This window comes from Poecilia mexicana, unplaced genomic scaffold (assembly GCF_051168715.1).
Source record: "Poecilia mexicana isolate PSO_F unplaced genomic scaffold, ASM5116871v1 scaffold_11, whole genome shotgun sequence".
NCBI classification, from domain to species: Eukaryota; Metazoa; Chordata; class Actinopteri; order Cyprinodontiformes; family Poeciliidae; genus Poecilia; species Poecilia mexicana.
The window spans coordinates 2,378,783-2,406,584 of NW_028263380.1; the positions used below are offsets into that span (position 1 = coordinate 2,378,783).

General features: G+C 39.3%; 1 protein-coding gene across 3 annotated transcripts in view; it reads left to right on the forward strand.

Annotated features, from left to right (window-relative positions):
• thrb (thyroid hormone receptor beta) overlaps positions 1-27,802 on the forward strand; it is a 111,709-nt gene that overhangs the window by 55,983 nt on the left and 27,924 nt on the right. For 2 of the 3 annotated variants that reach the window (XM_088010060.1, XM_088010062.1), the window contains exons 2-4: positions 11,072-11,138; positions 24,682-24,746; positions 26,292-26,342. In XM_088010060.1, the coding sequence (XP_087866186.1) occupies positions 24,740-24,746; positions 26,292-26,342 (58 nt within the window). In that variant the 5' untranslated portion in view covers positions 11,072-11,138; positions 24,682-24,739. The remainder of the gene's footprint in view (positions 1-11,071; positions 11,139-24,681; positions 24,747-26,291; positions 26,343-27,802) is intronic. The other variant, XM_088010061.1, reaches the window with a different exon arrangement.

A 27,802-nucleotide genomic window follows, 5' to 3' on the forward strand; every position in this document is an offset into this window, starting at 1 on the left:
CTTTCTGTTTGCTGATTGGTCCTGTCGAAAATTGGCTGGAGATGATCAGAGTCAGGTGGAGAAAGCATACACAGTGCTGGAATTTTTTTTGACAGAATTGCAGAGAAAGACAATGGTCAGGCTAAAGTAGTAGTTGTATCATTACATCTCCAGTCAACCAGGTGCTGACAAAACAGTCAGGAAGTATTTATTCTAATTCATATATCTTGCTATACAGTTCAGACTGGAAACCGGCTGGTCAGTTTCTTTGTTTCACAGTGGTTGGCAAACAGCTACAGGAAACCTTACCACATAGCTCCTCTTCAGCAGTAATGCTTTCAGCCATATTTGCTTTCATCTTTACAATTTCAATAATGCTGTGTGGGTGATTGGATGACATATTTACACCATCCATATAACAATAAAAATTTACTTTCCTGAGCAAGTTTTTTTTTTACAGGTATTATCGTGAATTATATGATATGGCCCAGACTTAGTACAAAGTAGTTTATGCAGGTAACAAACAGATAACCAATCAAAAAAAATTAATATTCCATGTTATAGGACCAACACATCACTTCTAAAGGTCATTTTGATGTAAATAACTTCCTTTTAATGAATACTTGATATATGAAATATTGAGTTACATGTATCATCATCTTTGTCTAGGCTTGATTCATTAGTTTGTTTTTTAAATGATTCTGTTGGGCCACATTCAAAACCAGTGTCTGATTTTTCTTGGTTAATTTTCAGTAAATATTTGTCTATTATTACTTTTGTCAGTATCAAGTAATTTCAGTGGCCATTGTGAGTTTGATAGACAGACAGACAACCAGACAGGTTGAATTTTATGGTTGAATTTTATGGGAATTAAAATAATCTTTGATATACTTTTTTCTAAGAAACAAATGAGCTAATTGCTGTACCCTGAAGGGGGGGAGATAAGTAAGACATGTTAGATTCTGAGTAATGTTAAGATGGTTTTTACTGTCTGCATTAATCCTTATTAGAGTATATTTGGTTTTCAAACTATTAAATTTGGCAGTAATAGTAACATAATAAGTGTTTGTAGAGGGGATTTCAAGTATTTGTGGTTTTCAGTTTTTTGCAGATGGTTGTGGTCCCTAACCCCCCTAATACCGGTGTTCCACTCTGTTTTCTAGCCTTCCTGCCAAAAGCTGCAAATAACTGTATATGTTAGAAGGGCATCCCAGTGTGTGTGTGAGTGAGAGTTAAGCTGCTGTAAATCTGGGTTGAACTGTCATTTTAAAAGAAAAGCCGAATGATGAGATATTCTGTATGTTTTGTTAGCAGTAAGCGTGGCGTTACTAAAACAGCCGAGAATGTGGATCCTTACCCGAGAGATTTCTGAAGGACTGCCAGCATTTCCAGTTCTAGCACGTTCCATGAGGACCCAGTTATCAGAAGGTTCTCTGTGCTTGTTTATCCTAACGTTGTCGCAAAGTTTCTGTGGTAGATCGGATTGTCTGCATGCAGACATATTAGCAGCAGTGTGAGCGCTTGGTACAGTTTTACTTTCTTAAGGGTATTTCTAACTAGCACCTCAATTAAAGCTTCCCTCTGCCACAAAGCGGTGATATCAGCATAAACAGCAGAAGGATAGCATAAGATACAGTAAGCTGCTGTTCTCCCACTGGTCATTTTGTCTTTGGTTTTGCCTAGTTTTCCTCTGAAACTAGGCAGAATAAAAATGGAGCTAACTCACGAACATGACATCACAGTACTTTTTTGGCTGTTGTCCCTCAAAACCTGCCTCCATGAGCTGATAGAAATGGCTCTTTGCTCTGGACCAGCACAGAGTCTGTGCCTGTGTTGGTGAAAACACTGACGAAGAACTGGACTTAAAGAAGCACTGGTACAGGAATGTGACCAGGTGGGAAGTCTGTTAAAAGGCTTTGCTCTGTTTGGTTTTGAAATCCTATCTGTCAGGGTGTCAAAGTACGATGGTGAGTTTCAATGTCATGTAGCAGATGATGTTAGAAGGTTTTGCCTCTTTCTTCACTATTTACTCATTTCCCTTTTAGGAAATCCAAATAAATTATATTTTCATGTGAAAATCCACCTGCTTGGAATCTTTTATTCACTCTTCAATTCCATTATCTGATTGTCTGCAGTTATTCTTACAGTATAATTAGATATTGAGGGAAATGGGATAAAGTTAATAGTTTTAATCGTTCTATTTTCAATCCGAGACCGTGGTCTTGAACTGGTAAAGGGTGGAGTGCCTTCTTCAGGTCAGGGAAGAGATCCCAACTCCAGATCAGCAAAATGTTATGGACAGACGGATGGATTGATCAATTGATGGAGGATCCATTATCTGTATTCAATGTCTTATGGAGACCATATTCCGGGCCCCATAAGGAGCAGTTGACGCCACAGTGTAGCATTTGTTAGGAAAATGGTCTATGCACTGTATCAAATACAAGGCCACACATACATCTGCATACCTCAGGTATACACACTCATACCTCAGGGTGATTTAGAAAGGCCAGTGAACCAAACAGTCACATAAACATCATGCAGAAAGACCTCAGACTACCAACTGTACAAAAATAAAAATGTTCTTCTTGTTGAATACAGTATTTCTAAAAAATCATCAGTACTTTCTGTCAGTTTTGGAAATATATTTGCTATGTATCAACATAAGTCCTTCAGTTCTTGCATTGGTTTCCTTCTGTTGCCACAGTGTTCAGTTCTCCGACTTTCTTTTTTTTACCACATTTCACTAGGACTTTATCCTTGGTACATATGCAGATGTCTGGTATCATTTCGGCTGAACCTTGCTTGCTCTGTCAGTGAGGTAGATGTCTGTGTCTAAATTTAGCAAACTAAAGAAAAAAACTTTTTTTTAATCTTCAATTCCACCACATAGCTGAGATCTTGTCCCATTTAGATTTTGGTATTTTCCCTGCACAGCTTTTGGAAAAATGGCTGCAGGTCCAAAACTCATAGGAATGATGACTTGCTAATACTGACACAGCCTATGTTTTTCAGTCTATTTCTGTCCCCTTGAGTTAAATGCTCAGGAGCTGTGCAGCTGTTTTTGCCAGATGTGAATTAAGCTGTGACCTCAGCTTGATACTTCACTTAAAGTTGCCTGCCTGAGATTTATTTATTTATTTGTATGTTATGTGGATTAGAGGCCTCTGTAAGTATCATCCAGAATTGCACCAGTTCTGTTGACACTAATTGTAAAAATGTTGATGTGTGGTTCAGAGCTATGCTGTAAATGCAAACATAACATTTAATTGAAGAAAGGAAGTTGACTCAAGTCATTTTTCATCAAATTGCTATTAACACTATGTTACTTGGAATTTCTGGTTGAAAAGTCTCTCCAATTTGAGCTGGATTAATTCAGAAAAAGTAGGGTTTTTTATGTGGTGTAAAATACTTTGCCTTAGTACTTCATCCAAGTGCAAATACTTTAGTTTTTTCTTTTTTCTTTTCTGGAGCCAATAATTTATCTCAACTGACTCATGGAGAGAGACTAGTCCCAGCGTTTCCATGAACAGGAGCACATTCACATAGAAGAACATCAGAACATCAGAAGTCTCCATATATCATTTTATTTTAAGCTATGCCATTAGCACTATGCTAACTTTAGTTGCCAACAAAGGCAGGACTACCACTGTGTGTTGACCTATGACTATAGACATCATAGGGGGATAGAGAAAGTGAGTAAAGACAAGGACCCATTCAAGAAAATTGGTTTGAACTTGAAAAATGAGTAAGTTTAAGTTGTAGGTATTTAGCAAGGTTAAATTTGTATCAAGCAGTCCACACAAATAAAAAAATAAGTTAACACAAATAAGCTACATTAATTGTACTATTTAAGTTATTACTAAAATGAAATTAGGTTGTTTTTTTTTTTACTCACTAATCTTAACCTTATTTTGCTAATTTTTTTTTGAGGCAATGAGTTTCCATAATTTTTTTTAAGTAAGGTGAACTAATTAGATTTTACAGTGTAGTGGAGCCAATGATGCTGGGTGGAGGTGAGCCTAGTGTAGAACAGCAAAGCTGGCCAACAGCCACATCTTTATGGTTCAGCAACAAGGGGGATCCGCACATGTTTTACACTCGTCTGACATCACCATGTTTACAGGCTCCTATGTTTAAGTGTGTTCAGATGCTGGAGGTCCTGAAGCCCAGTGGGGGGCATTTTGGCTGTCTGCTCTGCCCCTCATGCATATAAAGTTCTATAGTTATGGGTTTCCCTAAAATTCTGCCAGAGTTCCATGCAACCAAGGGCTGCAGCACCGTGATATCTGGGTTTCTGCACACCGACCTGCATTCAGACATGTTCAACACTCTGTGGTAACCCTGATCAGTGGAGCCTGTTAGGATACATGATAAAGAGTTATGTGGTTAAAAATTTCATTGCACTTACTTGTTCTTCAATTGTTTGTTTCTGTTTACATATTTATTCTACTGCCTGGGATACTGCCTCACACACCGCCTCACACATCGTCTCACACTCTGCCTCACACTCCAAACATTTTGTTCAATAATCTTTTTTTCTCCTTTGCCATGGTTCTTGAGGCCTGACAACCTTTTCATGTCTGATCACAAACGCCTGCTGTGCTATAAAAAAGTATTTGCATCTTTACAGAATTGTATATTTTTTTCCTCACACTTAAATGTTACAGATTGTCTGAAGGGAACTGTCCAAGCCAAGCCTTTGAATAACCCCCTGATCCTAATAACTGGTTGTCCCAGCCTTGAAGGATACAGCTGCCATTAAAAGTTTCTGATAATTGCTAGTGAGACTTTGAGCAGTCCCTCCAGGAGGTTGTGATTTTTTAAACGATTGTTGCAGCCTAATATTACTTGATTTTGTGGTACCTTTTTCAAAACGTCACTTGTCACGTTTTTATGTTTTAATTTTTACAATGACGTGGTCTTACAGATAAGTTGAAAAAGTTGCTCATAATTTTCCCAAGAAAGTCAGAATTTTAGTACAGTTAATATTTAAGTGCAAATAACATTTTTCAAGCACCTTCTTGAAATAGCACCTTAATACAAATCAAATCATGTCCTGAGGAGAGGTCAAAGTGTAATTGAAGATTCCCATATTGTTAACATGAACTGTTTACACAGTAGGAGCAAATCATACAGAACATCTCTAAATGTTTCTTTGAAGAAAAAACAAGGTGACTATTACTATGTAGTATCACACGATTCATCTTGCAGGTTCAGCTTTCAAGAGACATCGTTAAACAGGAAGTTAAATTAGAAGGGGCAACAGGATTGGTCAATATTCTGCCGAGTTGCATTGATTGGTCAGAAAAGAAGGAAGTATAGAAAATGTTAAGGTAATTGCTCAGATTTGCACTGAAAACTGTAAGTCTGTGCAAAATTTGCAAATTGTAAGTGAATTTGCATCAATAGTTGCAATCACAGCTTCCTGGAGGGACTGTTTTATGTCACTGTAATGGAATTTGGACTCACTCTTCTTTGCAAAATTGTTTTAATTGAAACATACTCGAGAGTCTTTCTGCATGAAAGGCCACTTAATGCCATGCTACACCATCTCTAGTGAAATAGAGTTAGAGTTTTAATAGGCAGCAGAAGTCATTCAAAGGTCGACATGCTGCTGGGCTTTAGATCATTGTCCTGCTGCATAACCCAAGTGAGATAGAGCTGCAGGTCACAAAATGATAGCTGGACAATGTCCTTCCAACTTTTTTTTTTAGCTGCTGTAAATCCATCCTAAACAACCTGACCCTATAAAAAGTCATCTTTGACAGCTGCTTGTGTTAACAAGCAAGGAGTCCTGAGAGTGAAACTTACCCACATGGGACTTCACAAAAGCAGTACATTTTAGCAAGGGACGGCACGTGATGTAAAACAAACATATTTTTCAAGCTTTCGCGCTAAACTTACAGTGTATCTATGGAAAACGGAGGCCAAAACCACAGGATCTGGCTGCATTTCAGTAATCAGTTTGTCAGTTTTACAATTTTTGCAAAAATTCCCAGTTTATTAAGTGCAGAATCAATATTTCCAGGCTAGTAGATATAAATAGTAGCTGTAATGTAGGTGTGATAACATGCTCTGCTGCAACACCAAAACCAGGTGAGGAAGCAGATTGAAGATTAGGAAGGCTCAGACTCAGATCCTTCAGATTCATATTGTAATTAGCAACAAATGTATTTTTCCAGAGAAACACTTTACTCGTCCCCCAGTATTTTCCCATTGCTATTTTCTTCTTTCTCTCTTCCTGACTGCTGTTCCCTTAAAGTCCCTCCTGATGTCCTGAGTTGTCCTCTGTTACCCAGAATTCATTGGATGGATGCATACTTCCAGAGGGAGTGAGGATGATTCCTTCAGCTGCTGTCCTTAAACGTTAAAAGAAGTGAAGTAGAGGGTTGAATGTTCCTGAAAATGCACTGCTGACCTCATCCTGATATCAGAGAAGCAGACAGATGCTGCAGTTGTCAGGTGTGTGTTCATACCAGTTGTCACTTCAGGAGTTATAGAAAGGTCATGAGCAAGGTCAGTTTGGCTTGGATCAGACTCCATGGTCTCCTAGGTGGATGTGCTGGTTGTCCCTGGACATGGTGGACCTGGTGGTTTTTCCAACCTTTCACTTGTACTGATGGACATACACAGTTTTTATGATGGAAGCATCACCAACCCACTCTTTTTATTATTTCTTTTACATGTTTGTGCATTAATCATTATTACCTTAGGTTGCATGATTTAGTAAGACAAGAATAACATATTGGATGGATGGATGGATGGATGGATGGATGGATGGATGGATGGATGGATGGATGGATGGATGGATGGATGGATGGATGGATGGATGGATGGATGGATGGATGGATGGATGGATGGTAGAGCTGAATATCGCAATGATTAAATACAATTTTTTTAGAGGGGCACTATTATGTAAAATCTATATTTTTAGCTTTGAATCACTTTATAATGTTTCCTCATCAAAAACACACGTGGAGTGTTTCATTTATGTTTTCATGCATGTTCTCAATCCATTAATCTCCATGGCAACCATTCAGCGCAAAACGTATGGTCCATCCTGAGTCATAAACTTTGATAAGTGGATGGTCGATATTTCAAAAGTTGTTTAATTTGTTACTTAAAGGGGCAGTATTATTTGCTTTTCAGGCACATGGGGCCATTATGTAGCACTGTGAAGTAACACTACAATATACCAAATATGTCTTAAGAGAAATTTGACTTTGTAATTTAACACCTTGAAATTGGGTCTCTGTCTCTTTAAAACCTTATGCACTTTCTGAAACTCCCCTTCAGGAAGGCATCGCTCCTTTATTAACCCTTTAACAATGTTTTTACCAGCATTTCACTGAGAAGTAGCTCCTATAATGAGCTCAACAGATACACAGTTCCACCAGGTGTTGCTAATTGCTGCTGGCTAGTCTGAAGGAGCTTAGTGAGGGAATCGCAGGGGAGGACTACTATGTGAGGCAGAAGCTCAGAAACTACATCTCTGAGGAGGAGCTGAGTCTCAAAGGCAGCGATCAGTTCACCCACATGTTTTGCACAGCTGACTGGTTGCCACGGAGACTACAGGATTTCTCAAACATGCACAAATAACGAAGAACTCCATGTTTTTGATGAGAGAATAACATTATGACGTGGTAAAACTCAGAAAAAGTTCCGAAAAGATCAGAAAAGTTGAGTTGACTTAATTCTACCCCTTTAACTTTAGAGAGGGCTGCTGGAAATAACTACAGAGCTAAACTTAAACTGCCAGCCATCTGAAATAATCCAATTTTGGCTACTTGTGATTTTTTTTAAGAGGTATTATTTGCCTTTTGAAAGTATTATGTTACTGGCTGTAATCTCATGCCAGATTTAAAGTAATCAAATATCTTTGTTGGGGTTTTTATATGTAACGGGGAATGTAACAATCTAGAGAGCATAAAATCTGTTGACTGAACTTTCCAGATGGCTTTCATTTTACTAGTAGAGAGATGTTGTAACACTATCCAGAATACGAACTGTGGTAAAAAGTAATGGTGGGATTGGAAGATAAGCACATTGTTCAGATCAGAAGGAAACATCAAGTGGGGCGTTCACAAACAGGGATTACAGGAACAAGGACGCTTTGCATCCATGAAGTTTTCCCACACATTAGTTGAAACACAGCGAAGTGATGTGTAGAAGCCCTGCCCCAACCACACAAAGACATTTTCTAATGATTGTAGCTCTGCCAAGCTGCAGCTGTCTGCTTGTCTTCTTTACTTCATCTTCAGTCCCAGACACAAAGTGTGAATGTCATTTTGAATTTATATTGGTCTATTCAGAGGTTTAGCTCACTGTTTAAGAGATAGGGAAGATAGGGAAGATGAGGAACCTGCGTCACTCTGTTAAATATAACTCAAATCACCATGGAAACTGAAAGTATCATGGGGTGTCTTGTTGCATTTTTCTATCTTAGTTTGTGTCCTTGGAGTAAGGCATTCAAGGAAAGAGTAGTAGGTGAGCAAACAGACAAATTCCAGTTGCATGTTTCAAATGTATGTAACATGTTTTTCAGGGAAAAGTTATTAAAACTTTTTTTTTCAAATAAAAGTGGATTAATGTGCATAATACCATAATTCCTCGCAGACAGAATAGAGAGGGGACATCTTTTGTATTAGAGCACTTACTGCATTTTATTGCAAGTGTTTCCCATCCATCCCATCTGTGACCAAACAAATTAAAACCAAACATAAATATTCTCTCTTCTGATTTTAAAAGACTCCAGAAGCTTCTGCTTCTTTTCACTCATTTTTATCACTGTTTTGTTGACATACATTGGTTGTTAATAGGCATGAGTCAGTTACTGTTATCAAAAGATTTTGAGAAGTTTTTGTTTGAAAATACAAAATAAAAACCCTCCATCGAACCAGTCCTGTCGTTTAAAGTCCTTCTAATGAGAAGCCAGGGTCCGTTTCAGTTTGAGTTGTTCTAAACTGAGTAAGTCTGAATGGTTGTTAGCTTCTCCCACTCCAGTCATTTACTTAGATTTTCAACAAGCCTGTGATGTTCTGATTTCTCTCTACTACAGATGGTAACCCAGTGTAACTTGACAGAATCCAACTTAAGTAACTCCAAACTCACCCTTTAAAGCTACAGGACATAACTTATAAAAAAAACAGTTGTTTACATATTTGTTGAAACTATCACCATGTAGTGACAGATAATCTGTGAAAATGTGGAGCTCCTCTGCCTTCTCCTAGTGCTAACTAGAAACAACTAATCAGAGCCAAGAGGACGGACTTATTGCTTAAGTCACCCTCAGTGTGCCGATGCTCATCCTTGCTCTCTAGAGAGCTGGAGCTAGCACAGCCTGTTGTGAATGCTCAGGTGATTAGCATGGAGACTAATGACGGTGGATAAACAGTTTTCCTGTAACACTAAATTGTTTCTCCACTATTAATACATTGTGCAGCCATTACATGAGGGTGATTGACAGCACTAAGCCCCTCCTCCTGGCTCTGGTTGGTTTTAGTCAGGAGCGGTGTGTTTCTTCAGTAGCTCAGGGAGGAGTTGGAGGAGATTGATCTTGTCACAGATTATCTGTCTCATACTGTCCCAACATGGTGACAGTTTTAACAAACATGTCGAAAAAACTTTGTTTTTTTTATAAACGTTATATACTGTACCTTTAAGTCCATGGAATTAAATAAGAATAATAAATAACTAATGTGTTAATGTTAAATCATTTTAGCAGTAGTAAGAATAAGTAAAGTCTTGCATTTATCAAAGGTTCTATATTTTATATTATGTGATATTTGAATTTGATTGGACTACAGAGAACCCTAGAAACATGCTGCCTCAATGCGGGGTGTCCTACTACTGCCACACTGTTCAGATTATCATTCCTTTTGAATCTTGACCCATTCCTAGTTACGAAAGATGTTTCAAGCATGACATGTTTCTAGATAACTGATCTAAGAGAGACAAGAAATTCCTTGTGGTCTTACCACAGTGTGGGCAGTATTATCACTACCGCCAGATGACGAGCATCTGATCCGAAGTTAACATTAAAGCTTATATCAGAACTGGTGTCTGCCAGCATCCTGTCGTGCAGTACTAAACTGTCCTCACAGTCTTATTGCTTCACACTGACGTACTGCAATAACATTTAAGCACCAGTTTAGGCAGGAATAGTACGATCATTCACAGTTGCTGTAATTCCATTATAAATGCACGCAAATTTTGGTAATATTCTGCTAATGTTGAAGAAACACAGTTTTGTATTTGTGGTGTTTCCATTAAATAAGAGATTAAATTAAAGTTGCATACAATGGATGTACACAGTTACATCAAATATATTCATAATTCATGATGGCGCTATCGTTCATCATTTATCAGCCAATGAGAGGAGACTTCGACGTCTTATTTGGGCATTGGAGCAACGAGCCTCTTATAGTTGGGACTGGCAACGTTTTGGGGAAATTGTAGTTGATTTTACAGGATTCAACAATTTTGAATCACACACAACATTTTATGAACGGTGATGCTGTGAGAACTCTGGTGGAGATTGTCCAAAAAAACAAACACAAACCATCATCCTAATACTACTTCCTGTCACCGTTTCTATCAATCGTGAAGTCCGGCTGTTGATCATTTGACTCGTGTGATGTGAAAAAAGTGTTTCCATTGCAGTTTTGTGAATTACATCTATTTCAATACTGCTGACAAACCACCTCATCCTAGTGCAAAATCTACAAATCACATGTGAATAAGCTTGTTGAGCTTATTCACGTGTTTTTTGAAGTTGCAATGTTTCCATTAAACAAATGTATTTTTGTAATTTCAATTTGCACAGTTTTAAAGTTAATGGAAACATAGCTACAGTGAGGCTGTTTGTGGGCGTGTGTGCGGGCGTGTGCATGTGCATGCATGTTGGGGAGTTTAGTCTCATATCCTGTCAGAGGGATTTAACTCCAGAATCCTCCCAGAGCTATGCTAACAGCTTTGTTCAGGCTTTTATCTTGCTGCAGGACCTGTTGGTTTGCAGTGCTGGACTACAAATGTGATCCTGTTCATACAATGGTCTAACCGGGATTTGTTTATGTGTGTGTTTTCATAGGTGTACCTCTTGGGGAGCTCAGCTGCTCCTCAGCTCAGCTCACACTCAGACCTCAGCCCTTCCTCTGGTAAGATCTACGTTTATGTCAGTTCCACACAGCCAGAGCCCTGCACTCTGCAGAATGCCATTACACTGTTTCTGTTTGAACTAGATGTCCCTGCTGTGACCACTTAAACACTCAATCACATGTCTTTGTGTATTCTGGAATTACAACAATGAAAACATATATGCAATAGGGAAAAAAAATCCCAAACTATAAAATAATTATTTTGGGCTATGTGTGGCTTCTTTAAAATCAAATCAAACAAATAAAATTTTATTTGTTCAACACATTTCAGCAGCAAGGCATTTCAAAATGCTTTACATCATAACAAACACAAAAACACAGAGTGATGCAACATAGAATCAACAATCAAAACATTACATTAAGTCAAGTTCCATCATTAAATTCGTAATTGATTACGTTTCAAATACAACTCTAAACTGGTGGGTTTTTGTTGAGATTTAAAGGCACTCAGTGTTTCAGCTGTTTTACAGTTTTCTGGAAGTTTGTCCCAAATCTGTGGTCCATAGAAGCTGAATGCTGCTTCTCCTCGTTTGGTTCTGGTTCTGATGCAGAGCAGAACCAGAACCAGAACCTGAGGGGTCTGGAAGGTTGATACAACAACAGCAGATCTTTAATGTATTGTGGTGCTAAACCGTTCAGTGATTTATAAACTAACAACAGTATTTTAAAGTCTATCCTCTGAGCTACAGGGAGCCAGTGTAGGGACTTTAAAACTGGTGTTATGTGCTCTATCTTCCTGGTTTTAGTGAGAACGCGAGCAGCAGCGTTGTGGATCAGCTGCAGCTGGAGGAATGATTTGTTGGACAGACCTGTGAAGACGCTGTTGCAGATAAACTCATGGATGAGTTTCTCTAGATCTCGTTGAGACATCAGTCCTCTAATTGTGGAGATGTTCTTCAGGTGATAGGCCAACTTTGTGACTGTCTTAATGTGGCTCTGAAAATAAAGTAGCAGAATTATTTTTTTATTTAAAATCTTTTAATTCAATCAGCTCCCTGCACTTAATTAGCAATGAATGACTTCCTGGTTTCCTGGGGTTTTGATATGTTGTGACACAGGACGGTTTTTTAACCACTGCCCACTAGGCTGGACTAGCACTCACATTAGCCACTAACACTGAGCAGAATGAAGACGAAGGTTAAAAATATCCAAATGTCAGCATCAGAGATCTACAGCAAAGAGCCACATCTTAAAGGCCCACCACAGTCGGACTGAAGTCAAACTGTCGACGCGTGGTCATGTGGTTTTCGGATATTCATTTTCGCACAGCAGTAAGGTCATGGTGTGATTTACTGCAGCATAGTAAGCACAGACATCATGGTACGTTTTCAGTCTGCCACCAGTTGACTTCCACACAACTTTTGCTTATTGGATATTTTCTTCATTCTAAACCTTAAATGCACATCAGAATATTTGCCTAAGCCTTAATGGCTGTTTGTAATGAGCAGGAAAATGACCAGAGGAGCCTTCAGTAAACTGCTCACATGTTCCCAAATGGAACAGCACAGTTCAGCTTTATTCTCTGAACTCCACTTTGACTGTCACATGATTACCCTTGAAGCCAAATGTTGCTAGGCAGTAACCGCTGACAGGGACACACTCGTCACTTGGTGAGGACACACCCATGATAGAATCCCACTTTCCCCACTGAGCAAAGTGGGATGCTCTGTTAGTGTGCAATACATACACTAACAGAGTATGCTGTGTCATCAGTATTAGATGTGATTGTGTACTGATTGTTTAAAAATGCAACCATCTTCACATGAAGCCAACGCCTGGGATCAAATCAAAACTACTTTAGTTGATGAACCTTCTGCATGTAGTTGCTTTAAGAGCTTCAAAGCTGCATTTCCATTGTACATATAATTGCACAATTTATTTATTGTATATTTATTTATTTATTCCTAACATGATCGTAGTATAAAATGAATGCAAAAGACGCATATTTTTTGTACTACAATAATCGGAGTAGGAAGAAGTAAGAAACTTATGCACTTTTATCCCTTAAACTCATACCATGTTTTCAGATGGACCTTCATTATTAAGTGAAAAAGAAATTGATGGTTAGAAAATAAATTTACTTAATGGAAACATGCCAGTTTCAAACAACTAATTTTTTGGTAAGTTTTGGTGCTAGGATGAGGTGATTTTCTGATCAGAATTGGTTTATTTTGCAAAACTGCAATGGAAACACTTTTTTTCACATCATACGTCACATGATCAGCAGCCGAATGTTACTACTGAAGACAGGAAAAAGACAGGAAGTAGAAGGAGGGTGATGGGCTAGCATGACTTTTAATGACTTTTGGCATGAACAAACTTATTCACGTTTGATTCTAATTGTGTTTCTTATTTACTGGAAACACTGAAATATTGAAATTTTGTTTTTTCCACATTAGCATAAAATTAAAGTTTTCCGCACATTTGTTATGGAATCGGAGCCTATGTCACTGAAAATGCAGAGACCAGTTGACAGGTTGTGTTGTCCAACATGTGCTTTGGCTCTATGAAAGACCCCTTAAGCAACAACAGCAACTCATGGATCAACAGTCTCTTTGTCATACATTATGCAGCTCATGTAAGCAGGCTGCAGCACTGCATGAATTATTGGTTATAATAATTGGGAGTGCTCAGCTCTAAGTCTCCAGGTCATGCTCATGACTGTGCACAGTGGAACAGGAACACCTAAACATGCCGTGTAACTGACATCCCCTCAGAGATGGACCTGCATGTTTTTCCATCATCCACAGAACTTGATGTAATATGATAAGTGCAGCGGGTACAGAGAGACTCGGTTAATTCTTCCATCAGCCTGAATTCTTTAATGAAAACACCATCTGCTGTTCTTATTCTGTGGTACCAGTTGCCATGATGATAGACCTTGTGTCATGTTTCACCTGCTCTGATGTAGCCTCAGAAATAAAGTATCAGAGCACCAAGTGTGGCGGTCAGAGATGAAGACTGAGTCACAAATATGATAAACTCTGTTCAAAGTTGAGTCCTGCGCCTTCAGCCTGTTACTGACATATACACTTCGATGTTCTACTGATACTGCTCAAGAATCACACTGCATCTTTTTTCACTCTGACAATACCCGTTTTCCATATCAATTATCAATTTCTGTCAAACAATTAGCAGAAGAGTTTATCCAAACGTAGATGTGAGACACAACACTTTGGTTGTCCAACTCGTTTCCACAGTGTGATTGATCTCACACTTAAAATCCTAGAGTGGGATGGAACTCCAGCCCCATCCTAGCGATAGCAACAGTATCCCCTCTTGGAGGAATGAAAAATAGTATTTGGAGTAAATCATGTGGCAGAAATATTCCTTTATTATTATTAGTAGTGGTAGTACTAACAAGAGGTGGGAATCTTTCACTATCTTATGTTTTGATTACAACTTTTGGGGCCATGATTCCAAATCGATTTTTGATTCAAGACGAATCAAAAAATTCAATCTGTTGTTGAAGCAAAAGATCCATGATCTACTCCAGGCATCTTCACAAGGCAGTATGACAAATTGAGATATTAAGGTGTCTTTTTTGTATTTATTAAGTTTTACATTCATCCATGCTTCGATGGAAGTGGTGTAAGTTGCAGTACTTTAGTGCCATACTGTGGTTTTGGTTAAGAACTGGAGTGCTTTCTTTTAGTTTCTTGGTAAAGCTGTAGCTCAGCTGTTAGTGAAGAACTAAGGAACTCCTGTTCTTCGACCGGTTGCCATGTTGGTCACGGGACGTTCATATTCTCAGACCACCTGGGGTCTCCCCTCCTGGTTCAGCATAAGCCACGCCCCTATATCATATGGGCACATTTTTCTTCTTGTCAGAGTTCCCACTCCCTCCCTGCATTCTCCATTTTGCTCTTATGAAACGGTCAAAGAGAGAGCGCCACTGATTGAAGTGTGCATCCTGAGTGAGGATTTTGTCTCCCACCTCATATGTACTGTTCATTTGGTTCTTTTTTCAGACAGTGTGAACACTCCATGATGTAAAATTGCACATATTTGAAGCAACATTTACGATACTGTCGTCTGTGATATGTATCGCCCGCCTTTATGAGGAAAATGCACCATCAGCTTTACCGGGTCAGTTTCCTGTTTCCTGGTTCACATCAGCTGAGCTCACACACATGCACGCACACACGCACCCTGCTTCCTCCATTATCTGTTATCTGTTTTAATCTTCTGTTCCAGAACTGAGCAAGAGTTCTGAAACTGAAGAAGTGCTGAAGAAGCTGCTAAGGTCATCATCCAGTCAGGGGTTGAGGGGCTGGGCTCTTCAAGCTGTTGTTGGGTTATCTGCTGAGAAGCTGCTCAAAAGCTCCTCAACGTAGCTTCTCTTACCTCCACTCAGTGTTTTTTAGTTTTATTTTGAAAAGATCAGCCATTGTATTTGTTATATTCATAAAGAAATATTAAAGTGCAATTGTCTCCAACCAAGTCAGGTTATGGGTTTGGTCAGCATGTGCCCATGAAGTCGAGTGTCTGTGCCAAACTAGTTTGTTCTGTGTGCTGCAGAGCTACACAGTACGTACTGTTCTCATTCTTCTTGTCATACAGGATGTGGGAACAGTTGTGGTTGGGAAATGATGTCCCCGTGTAGAGAAGGAAGTGCTCACTCACAGTCTGTTGCTCTGTCTTCAGCCATAGCATTAAAGGTGCCCACAAGCCAGTGCAATCGCTGCTGGGGATCCCAGAGACCCAGAGAACATTTCAAAGCTCTGAAAGCTCAGACAGAAACAGGAGCAGTTCATGCCTGCCTATCAAGGGTTTCTGCTTCCACTCAAACTTGATGCCTGCAGATAAAAACTGTGGGATCTAAAATCTGATGACTTTGGTGACCTCTTGAGTCGACTGTGTGGTAGTGTTTCATCATATCAGCAGCGAGGGGCAGGTGTTGCTCAGCATTTCTCTGAATGTGTGGATTCCACAGTTTCTTGAATTGCATTATTCCATCAGATAAACACCAATAGCAGCAAAGTAACACCGCTGTCACACAGATACTTTTCAAACTCTTAAAAAAAGAAACGTAAGCTCCTAAAATAGCATAGTCCAGGATTGTGTGGTTCTTCCTGCTCTGTGCTGAATTTGACCGGGAGTGATGCATTTCTTCAGAAGGCAGAACAAGCTCAGGATGGAGATGGAGGGGCTCCATCTGTTCACACATTATCTGATTCATATTAAACTGTCAGAACATAGTTACAGTTTTAACAAGTATGAAAAAAACATATATTTATAAAAGTTACATTCTGCAGCTTTAAGGAGGGAATACTTTCCTTCAATCGGAAAACACAGCTGACTGACAATTTACAGTAATCTGTGGAGAAGGATGTTACTTCCTGATATTTATGTCTGGGGGAAAATCCTCTTTTTTTGCACCTTATTCATGCAAACAGCAGGAATGATTCTCCAAGAACTTCCTCCAGATAAACGGAAATACACTTCCTATTGAATCCCAAATATGAACCTTGGTGAACCTGAGTGTCCAAGTTTTGGGTAGACTTTGGATCCGGATTTGCCTGAAGATGAAGTTCAATGGAATCAGGACGGGTTACTACAGCGTTTAGCAGTATAGCAGCTCTACTAATAGCAGCAGCATAAGTCACCCAAAATTATTTGTAAGAGTTGGTCTGCTGACATCTTACATACTAACATTGGTGGTTTTAATTATTAACCCTTTAATGCACCCACATATTTTTGTGCACTAGGTAATATAACCTTCACTTTTGTTAGGGAGTGTGAATGCATTGGTAAACGTTAGCATGTATGGTACCTTGCTAGCTTTTAGGGTCTGATCTGCAAAGATTCAAAATAAAGACTGCTAAATGATGTGAGCAAAGAGAAAAACTGTATGCACGATGAGTGTGTTGCATGAGATTATGCAAAGATTATGCTTGTTATCATATTACATGTGTAAAATTGGTGCAGACCGCCCACTGTCAATGAGGATATTTTGTGTGCTACTGGTTGTTATAATGATGAACGTCAGAGAGAGATATAAAAGAAAGATGAAGTTGAAAGCCCTGGTGCAGGAGGTATGACAATAATAATATGTTTAATCAAAATCAGTATACAACACAACAGTAGAAATATTTCAGTAAAAATATTTTAAAGGGGAACTGAAAGGAGACAAACACTGGATCACAAGTACTCTCTACTGAAAGAATGAAATTAGTATATGTTCTTAAAAACTCCTTAAAAACTGAAATTCAACTCTGGGACATCAACAGCCAGGAAAAGGTGCTGTATGTTTGTCTAAAGAACACTTTTTTACCCATATCAGCATCTCTCTAAATTCTGGCATGGGCAGCACTTAGAGATTTCTATGCATAACTACAAGTGAAGTAAATTTAACATGCTTGTCTGGTGAAGTCCTGTTTGTTATTATCTGAAAAAAAGAAATAATGTGTGTGTGCGTGTGTGTGTGTGTGTGTGTGTGTGTGTGTGTGTGTGTGTGTGTGTGTGTGTGTGTGTGTGTGCGCGTGCGTGTGTGTGTGTGAGTGCGTGTGCATGCGTGTGCATGCGTGTGTGTGTCCACCTCCACATCTCTCTGCAAACACTGCTGTTCAGCTTTCAAAGATTAAAACCAGACTCAGTGCTAACCCTCAGGGTTTTCCCATCAAGTAATTATCACTGTGATCTAATATTAATATCCATGTGCTAATGTGGAAGTATTGGTATTAGTTGGTAGTTTTATAGGTGTACACCATTTGCTGAGAATTTCACATCAATCAATCCTGTAATTCCTGTGAAGGCGAACAAGATTTAAGCCATAAAATGATAAATCAGTGAAGCAAAATGTTTTCCAGGCACATATTGCACAATCTAGTAACTATGTTAACTTCGGTTGTTATAAAAATCCTGTAAATATAAAATATGACTTAAAATAAATTTTACCTCAATAGTTAATGCCTTGAAATTGGGTCTGTGTATCTTTAAGAATCTCCTGGTCTTTCTGAAACTCTGCCTTCAGGTATCATCACAGCCAGGCTCCTGTATTAACCTTTTACAAACATGTTTACCATTACTAAATCAAATACTAGTGAAATATCAAATTTTATTTATGGCCATTTATTTTCGATGTGATATCGGTATCGACCTGTTAAGATATCAGGACGAACCACACATACTTTTATACATATAAACACTGCTGGATTGAAATGCAGGAGCAGAATGCTGGAATGGAGTACTTCTATCTGCCTGCTTATATCAGAGATTTTAGAGGCAGGCTGATATATCCGGTACTCAGTTTTTGATATCAGACCCATTTCCAATATCAATATCAGATCATACATCACAGGTCATTTTTAAAGATAGAAGACCCATTCACAGCTTCCAATGTGAGATCCACATGTGTCTTCAGTCTCTGTATGGATGTTACAGCCTATTTTCATGGTTTTTCTACCTTATGTTTTCATGTTGATTCCTCTCTGACACTGTGGGCTCCTGTCTTTCTGCGTCCTGTATCTGATGTATGGACGCAGCAGCTTCTGGGCCTTCCCCAGCTGTTGTCTGGATGTTAAATGCTCTCTGGGGTAAAGCCAGTAAACCCCAGCACTCTTTCCCATCAAGCTTTTCCAGCCAGCTGTTTTTCTTTTGCAGCAAAACTCTGAAAGCATTTTCTTTTTTTCTTTTTTTTTTCTTTTTTGAGAGTAAATATTTAAGCAGGAATTAGGTTTAGCAGCAGAAAAAAAACCTTAGAAATCACTTTAATAATTATCCATTTGTGTAGATGTTGCACCACCTTTACAACTACTGCTTTGTTCTTTTACTCTTCTGAAGTATAAAACCTGAAGTATAAAAACAATTACTCACTTTCAGTGAAACAAGTGCTTCTCACTCAGTAAAGTGGCTTAATGTGCCACCACTTTAAATGTAAATCCTACAGTGACTATAAAAAGTATTCAACCTTTTTATTGCTTTTACAAATAATCACAATCAATAAAATTTGGCTTCTTAACAAGAAACAAATAGCAAAAAAAAACAACCTTTGATACCAAATAAAAAACTGATTTCTATAAAACAATGTAACTGGATGCTGCGCTTTTCCTCCATTCTTCCTGCCAAACTCCTCCAGCTCTGTCAAGTCAGCTGTGAACAGGTTTGGGCTTTGACTGGGTCACTCCAGAACCTTCCCCTTGTTGTGTTCAGACCATCTCTGTGTATCTTTACCTGGAAGCTTCGGGTCGTGATCTTGCTGGATGATAAATGTTCTCTGAAGCCGAATTTCTCTGGCAGACGGAAATTCTGTCAGAGAAGTGACCCAATTCTGATTTTTGGCCTTAATGCAACCTTTATCTGATGTTTTCATGACATTAATATATAATGTTATTCCCTCATCAAAAACATACCTGGAATGTTGCCTTGATTCTGTCATGCAGGTTTCAGAAATCTTTTAATCTCCCATGGCAACCATTCCAATATTCAAAACGCCTAGAGTGCTGCCTCCTCATAAGCTGTAGTTTCCAAGCTTCTGCCTTACAGAGCAGACCTCCTGCACCACTCCCCAACTCCACTCCTTCAGACTAGCCAGCAGCAATTAGCAAACACCTGATGGAACTCCACATTTCTAAGCTCATTGTAGGACCTGCTTCTCAGTGCAACACTTGGAAAAACATTGTTAAAGAGTTAATAGAGTTAAAGTTATGATGACTTCCTGAAGGCGGAGTTTCAGAAAGAGCAGAAATTTTTAAAGAGACAGAGGCCCAAATTCAAGGCATTTAATAAGGAAGTACAATTTCTTTGAGTCATATTTGATATCATAACTGTTCCAGAGTCATAACTGACATTGTTACTTGATTGTGCTATAAAAAGGCACCATGTGCACAATCAAGTAACAATGTCAGTTATGACTCTGGAACAGTTATGAATTATGTGTAAAACACATAATTCTGCACCTTTAACAAAACATACAATAAGGTGTACTCAACCATTCAGACTTAGAGTGTTACATTTGTAACGTTACTTTTCAAAACGCCTTCTGATTTGAAGGTGAACAGTCATGTAGAGATGCCTTCAAGCCCCATATCCAACTCAACAACTCTGATACATCTGCTGCTGGATGTCAGTGAGAGGAGCCCAGCCCCGACTTTCGTCACATGGACTCTTTTTTGGCTTTGGCTAGACGAAAGGGGTGTGTGTGCGTGTGCATGTGTGTGCGTGTGCATGTGTGCACGCGTGTTTGTGTGTGTGTGTGTGTGTGTGTGTGTGTGTGTCCCAGAAAGAGCGGGTGTGGACCTGACGGGACAGCCAGTCAAGGACATTCAGCTTCCTGGTTTCTCATTTTACCCAGGTTCAGTTACAGACAGATGCACACAGGGACTGTGGAGAGGCATGCTGCAGTCCGGCACACTGAGACGCTGCTGAGGCTCGGCTTCCCACCGCCACTCATTTATCAGATCCATTATGGGGAACATAGACAGAAAAAATATTGCATACTTGGCCGCTAGCTTGAAAGGATGAGGATGAACATAACTAAAGTTACTAAAGTAACTACTTTAGTTCTGTTATTTAGGGCTTTATTGAGCCATTTATAGGGGGTCTGCTCATCATTCTGCTGTGTTGATAACCATATTGACTGGAAACAAAATATCCCAATTTATTGTTGTGATGGTCGTTCCCAGAGAACATGCTGGATAGTAAAGTTAACCCTGCAGGGGGATGATAGGTATGAGCATTTCTATTATTGCAGCAGCAACTGTAAAGTAGTATTTGGCAAGTAAGGTGTTAAAATAAGATATACAGAACTGAATGTGAGAAACTACATTCAGTTTATTCTTTTGCTTTAGTGCAGGGGTGCCCAAAGTCAGTCCTGGAGGGCCGGCGTCCTGCATATTTTAGTTCTCTCCCTGGTTTAACACACCTGCATCAAATGATGACTCATTTGACGGCCTAAGAAGAACATTGACCTGCTGAAAAGGTTGTTACTACCACCAGGGAGAGAACTAGAACATGCAGGGTGCTTTCCCTTGAGAACCGACTTTGGGCACCACTGCTTTAGTGTGTCAATAATTTGAGAGAGAAGCTTTTATCCATGTCACAGGTTCTCTGGGTGAGCCCACCACAACAATAAATGAGTAAATGAGGATTGTTTCCAGTTAACAGGGATTCAACACAGCATGTTTTATGATCCAACGACAAGCATGTCCATCTCTAAATGACCCAAAAAAGGCCAAAATAACAATGACCTGAAATAGACTATTCCTACAGGAAAAGCTTAATATGGATGAAATAAGAGAACTGTGCAAAGCAGAGAGGACCAACATCCCTCCAGTCATTGCCAGTTGCTTTATGAACAGAGTCCAGCTCCTGCTGCTGATCACTGGCTCTGGTTTTGGCTTCAACTAGATGAAAGGCGAGGGGTGTACTTATTAATTTTCAACTCTATATTGGGGAACTGTATTAAACATAAATCATTTAGATTCATGACAAATTATAACAAGCTTTAAATGTTCCATTTGCATGATGGCCTTTCTACCAAAGAATGGGCGGCAAAAGGCTTCAGTCAGGTTCCTTGGTCTCATCCAGGCTCATTTTGAAGCCCAGTTTTGTTTACAGCAATCCCAGTATCCATTTTATATGCTGTTTTTTTTATTTTGGATATTTAAATTGTCTTCCAGTTTTAATGTTAAATGTTTGCTAAAAATGAACATTTATTGATCTTTGAGAGAGTATGTACTTGCATTATTATGCCATCATCATGATGTTACTTGAAAATGGTATCAAAACAACTATATTGTTGTTCATCGCAATAACTTTTCCGACCTTTCACTTGTACTGATGGACATATACAGATTTTATGATGGAAACCTTACTAACCCACTCTTTTTATTATTATTTTTACATGTTTGTGCTTTAATCAATATTACCTTAGGTTGGTTGGTTGGTTGGTTGGTTGGTTGGTTGGTTGGTTGGTTGGTTGGTTGGTTGGTTGGTTGGTTGGTTGGTTGGTTGGTTGGATGGATGGATGGATGGATGGATGGATGGATGGATGGATGGATGGATGGATGGATGGATGGATGGATGGATGGATGGATGGATGGATGGATGGATGTGTTTTAGCTTATGATGCATTTCTGTCAATAGCATATAGTTTACTAAAATAATAAATCAGATGAAATCTCTCCTGTCCAGTATATTCTCTAAATCATTCACCCCTTGTATTGAGAGGTTCAGAACTCTATCATTCTACAGGATGTCTGGGTTGTGCTAAATGTGTTTCTTTTCATGGAAGAATTGGAAAATGGGTTATTTTAAGATATTCCCTCCAGACTGTTGGGAATGGACTGATATTGGTGCTTTTAAAACACCTGTGCTTCTTAATATAAGGGAGGATAAAAGAATATCTGATTCAGATTTATCTACGTAGTGTTTGCTTAATGTCTATCCCTAGGTTGATGGACTTTTACAAATCTTATGTATTTTTCTATATCCACTGATAATATATATTCTAATATGTATAAAGGTTGTGTTGTTTCATTCATTTCTAAGGTTTTGACACTTCTATATGGATGCTTGGTTGCTATGCCAAAATCTAAATCAAGCTGGGTGGTTTAAATGGAACCATAAAAAAGATTTAAGAGTTAATCTTAGGGAGGACCATCATTTGGATTGCAGACACTCTTTCCATCAGTGAGAGAGGGAGAGTTCTTATGGTCGTAATGGGATTTCATTTAATTGTGTTCAGCCTGTTAGAAATATTGATGCCCATGAATCTGATGTTCCCAAATCTGTAATGGGATAGTTGGACGCAATATTACAGAAGATATGAAGAACTGTTCATATGTGTGGGATGAAGGGGATTTGCATTTTGAGCACTAGCAATACATAATCAATATTTAAACATTTTCTGGGTTTTATTAGTTGTTTCAAATCCAAGAAGCTTTTACTTTGGTGAATTGCAGTCACCAGACACTGAGTTAAAAGTGTCTGCTCAGTAGTGTTTAGGATACCAGTGGCTTCTGATATCCCAAGCGTCTGATTTTTCCATAATAACTCTGGAAACACGTCAGCTTGGCTCTGAGCACTGTCCGAAGTTTCTCTGTGGCTGAAAGTGGTTGTGGCAGAAAAACAAAACATATCTGGATTAGTGGTGGGCGATACAGACTTAAAATCTTATCACTATATCTCCTGGTGCTACTGTAATAACTAAATAAAGATAATAAAAACCATTTTTTACTTATTTTTTAGGTAACTGTATGGCTGTGAATCCTAACACAGCATTCATGGCGCCACAAACACAAACACTGCCCTTGAAAAACATTTCCTTTTGAAATGTTTTTCAAAAGGAAAAACTTCAGGACACCACCAGTGTGAGTTATAGCCTATCACAGTAACTGCATTTAGTCATATCTTCAAATTTACTCCTTTTTAATGATGTTCTCATTGTACAAACAATGGAGAAAAATATCATAAACAACATTTTCAATGACACTGCGAGCAAACTCTAACTTTATTTTTATTGAGACAGTAATAAATCAGAATTCTTATTGTAATGAATATTTTTCAAGATAAATGATTAATGATATGGCCTTAAACTGGATAATTTCATCCAATATTGTGTTAGGTTTTATTGATTTGTTTTACTTGAGCTGGATAGCTGTTCAGTAGCGCTCAGTGGCCAAGTCAAAGACCAGTAGAAAATAAATTTGGCTGTTTCTCACTTACATAATAACAGCTCAGATGTTGCCTTTAATTTACATGATTTAAGATTTTTGTCAGCTAATTTGCTAAAGGCTGTACATTTTACTAAAGAGAAACAATTACAAACTTTTCTCAAGGAAAACTGGCAAGACAAGGGCAGCTAGCTCATTCTTTAAACATGTTCATTCTGAGAATCCTCAAGTCTTTCCATTCTAATAGATGTTACTGTGATATGGACCACCTACCATACCAAACACTGTCATGGAAGGACTAACTAAATGCTTTCATCAGCATCCAGAGGTGTGAAGTACATGTATCTATAGAACCTATATTTATTAAATCAGTGCAGTGAAGGGAAACTGTTGTAGTCAAACAGAGATGAGTTAGTTGCAAGTGTAAAATGTGACTTCTGGTATATGTCTGTACACATTTGAACATTTCCTGATATTAACTTAAAGGGAAAAAAAGCATAATTCTAACTTACAGTACTATAGTACTGTAGTAGTTTATGTGAGAATTAAATGACAACAAAAAACAGAAGAGCTGAAGCTCTGTAATCCCTGTTAGCATGTGCTTGGGTTGTGGAAAGACATATTTTAGGATCAGCCACCAGATGTCGCTGTGCACTGACAAAACCATGCAGAAAAAGTCCCAAGGCCTGTAAAAGGTTGATTCTTTGTTGAAACTACTACAAATTACACCTGAAATAAACACAGAAACAACAGTTATGCCTTGTACTAAATTAAATAATGAGATTGCACTTTAGCTGCATTTTCTTCCAGTTAGAATCCAGTGTTGTACATAAAATTGCAGACACAGAGAAAACGTTGTGGTGACATGGAAGTGAAGTAGGGTGAGTGAAGGACAAACTGACTCCTGGCTGTGTTCTGGTTGCTAGGTTCCCAGATGTCTGAGGAGGCTCTGAGGATGTCATCCTGGCCTTGAAGCCCACCAGTATGTCAGGTAAGACCCTGCAGCCCTCCCATCAGCGCCCGGCCACAACCACACAAAGAATTTACGTCAGACAGACCTTTAAATCCATCCTAAACAGAAAACTAAGGTTTCCATTCTTTAAAGACACATTTTATTTTCACATGAAACCCCAGGAGTTGCTTTTAGCAGCTTTGCAGCAGCAGATCTATCCGGGTTTTCCAGGATCTCAGGTCCTACATGTTTCAGGTGTATCCCTGCTCCAGCTCACCTGACTCAAATAACTACATTCACTCATCGCCATGCCAACAAGTGCTGCAGAAAAATGCCAGTGAGTTCATGTGAGTGGGAAATACTGAAAGCATGCAGGACAGAGTCCTGGTTACCATGGTGATAGCATTTAGCCCTACAAGCAGTTCTGCTCCCATGTATCAGATTTACCCCTGGATGAAGTTTAAATATTCAGACCCGTTAACATCCACCTGACAGCAGTTGATTTCCTGTCTGTCCAGGAAGTTGACTCCCTGAAATCGAAGGCCTCGCTGCCTTCAGCACGCCGCAGCACAGCTCGTCTGATGCTGCTGTGACCCACTGCAAAAGTTTCCAATTTCACCTTTAAATCTTCTAAGGAGGAGTTGAATGATTTGTTTCTGTTCACTGTGACTGAATTAGGAATTTTGGAGCTTTAAGCCCTGAATTGAGTCCTGAAAACCAGTCGGTCTGCTCCGGACTCAGGTCTGCTGTCAGAACTCACTTTTTCTAACGAGTCATGAGCTCAAGTTCAGTTTAAACTCAACTTTAACTATGTTTCTGATGTCTTTACTTTAATGCAATCATCATTTAATTCATAATACTACATATATATTATTATGCACATCATAAATCGTTAATTATCATTTATAATAGTAGTAACATCTGCCGTAAACCTCTAAGATGAAGTTTCCACAATTATTTTTAAACTTTCCAATTAATCTGAGCTTGACCAGCTACAAGCTTGAAAAACCTACTGAACTTAAAAGTTTTGACATCTTTCCTCATTCCCCAGAGAAAATACCAGAAACTCCTGCAGCAGAATGCCCTTACAGACCCAGAAAGCAGCCTGCCAGCGCTGCAGCTCGCTGTGTGCGGGACATATGGGCTGCAGCAGCGCGCTAACAGCTTGTCCATTTAAATTCAACAGGCAAGTACAGTATGTGCCGCTAGGTGCATTTAGTCAGTAGAGATAATGTACGAGGTAAATTGGTCGTCACGTGTGGATTTAGCCGTCCCACTAAACACCTCTGATCCGGCACATATGTTATCGAACCAAACAGACACAAGCTCACGTGTATCGCACGAGGAAATGAACCCAATCCCCTCGCTTGCTGTTACACCCTGAAAGCAACACCAACTCAGCCACTGAGCCAATGGCTGGGATGCTGCTGGGTTAGCAGGCTGCTGCAGCTCCTGTCTGACAGGCCTGCATCCTCTCTGCTTCTGATTGCATATGAAAGCAGAGCAGCTGCTCTGCCTGTCTCTAACCTGTTTTACTGAGCTCTGGCCTGCTTTGGTAAACTGCCTCTCCCCATCTGTTTTTAGAGCCTGCAGAGAAATGCTCCCCCCGCTGGAAGGATGAGGCTGTTCAAAATGGTAACATTTCACCTCCCTCTTCTTCCTGTCTGTCTGAGTGAGCTCAGGAGCATTTCTGCTAAAAAAAAAAAAGTCGACATGAAACCAAAGAAATGCTTTTGTTTTCAGTCTCTTTACTTTCCTGTAAATCTTGATTTTTGCTTTTGAAGTGGTTTTCCTCACCCGTTGTAGAGAGATCTAGAACGTGGTGTTTAGCTTAAGGGTGAGCTCATTACACAAACACAACACATACTTTCATTCATTCAGCAATCATGTCTTCAGGGTGAGTTTATATAAAGTTTGCATGTTGCAGTAACAGGAATTAAGACACATTAAGGGCAGTTATTATCATGCAGCTCTCCATTCCCCACACTTGTGTGGGTTCAGGCGCTCTGGGTGGAGGTGGCCGACCTCCGTCACCCGAGCTGCCTCCTCTTTGCTATTCCAGGAGGACACTAAGGCGTTTCCAAGCCAATCGAGAGGCATTATCCTCCTGGCGTGTGCTGGGTGTCCCCGCAGCTTCCTCCCGCTCCAACCTGTCTCAAACACTTGGCCTGGATGATGTCCAGGAGACGAAGTGCTCAGATGTCCCAGTCACCTTGACACTATACCTTTTAGTTTGAAAGGGTAATGTGCGCCCTGAGCCCCCTGAAAGAGTGAGCTCCTTACCGCATCCCCAGGGTAAACACAGACTGTCTTAAAAGCAAGCTGATTTGAGCCGCTTGGATCCATGACCTTGTTCTTTCAACTACCATCAGACTGGGGGGAAAAAGCCAGGCTGAAAAACAAGCCCAGATGCACCGGTTGGCCTCGGTTGCTTATATCTGATTAAATCATTTCATCAAATACTTAAATAACTTTTTACTGTTTTTCTCCAGTCCAGAAACGCCTTACATCCCCTATGTGTGCTGATGGTTTCTGAAACTTTCCATTTTCCAAATTAAACCCAACATTTTATAATGCCTCAAGCATCTGTCTCTAAAATAGTTTGCACCGTCGCATCACTACGCCTCTGCCATGTCTTACAGTGAAATTTGAGTCTAGGTTTAATGTGCTGCTTTATGCCATCACTGCAGACGACCCAGGTTCATTCTGAATCGCTGTGTTCTCCACACTTTTTCACACTTTCAAATCCATTCAGGACATGTATTTTCACTATGAGGTCATCTTGCATAAAACTGTTTGTCTTTAAGATATCCTCAGATGAATATGTTTTTCTGAAGAACTCAAGTTGTGCAGGTGAGCTTGGACATTTAGGTAAACAAAGCTCTGACTGGGATTCATTCCAGTCATTTCCTAACAGAATTCCTGGTTGTTGTCCATCTCATCCAGAGTTTGGTTGTGGCTGAGCTTCTTGTAGGCTTCCTCTCTCTGTGGCTCCTGCTTTCACTCCAAACCATTTCAAGCAGCAGGAAGTTTCTCAGAGTGATTTTACTTTAATTAGGAGTCATTAGATGGAAGTAATAGTTAATACAAAGTCA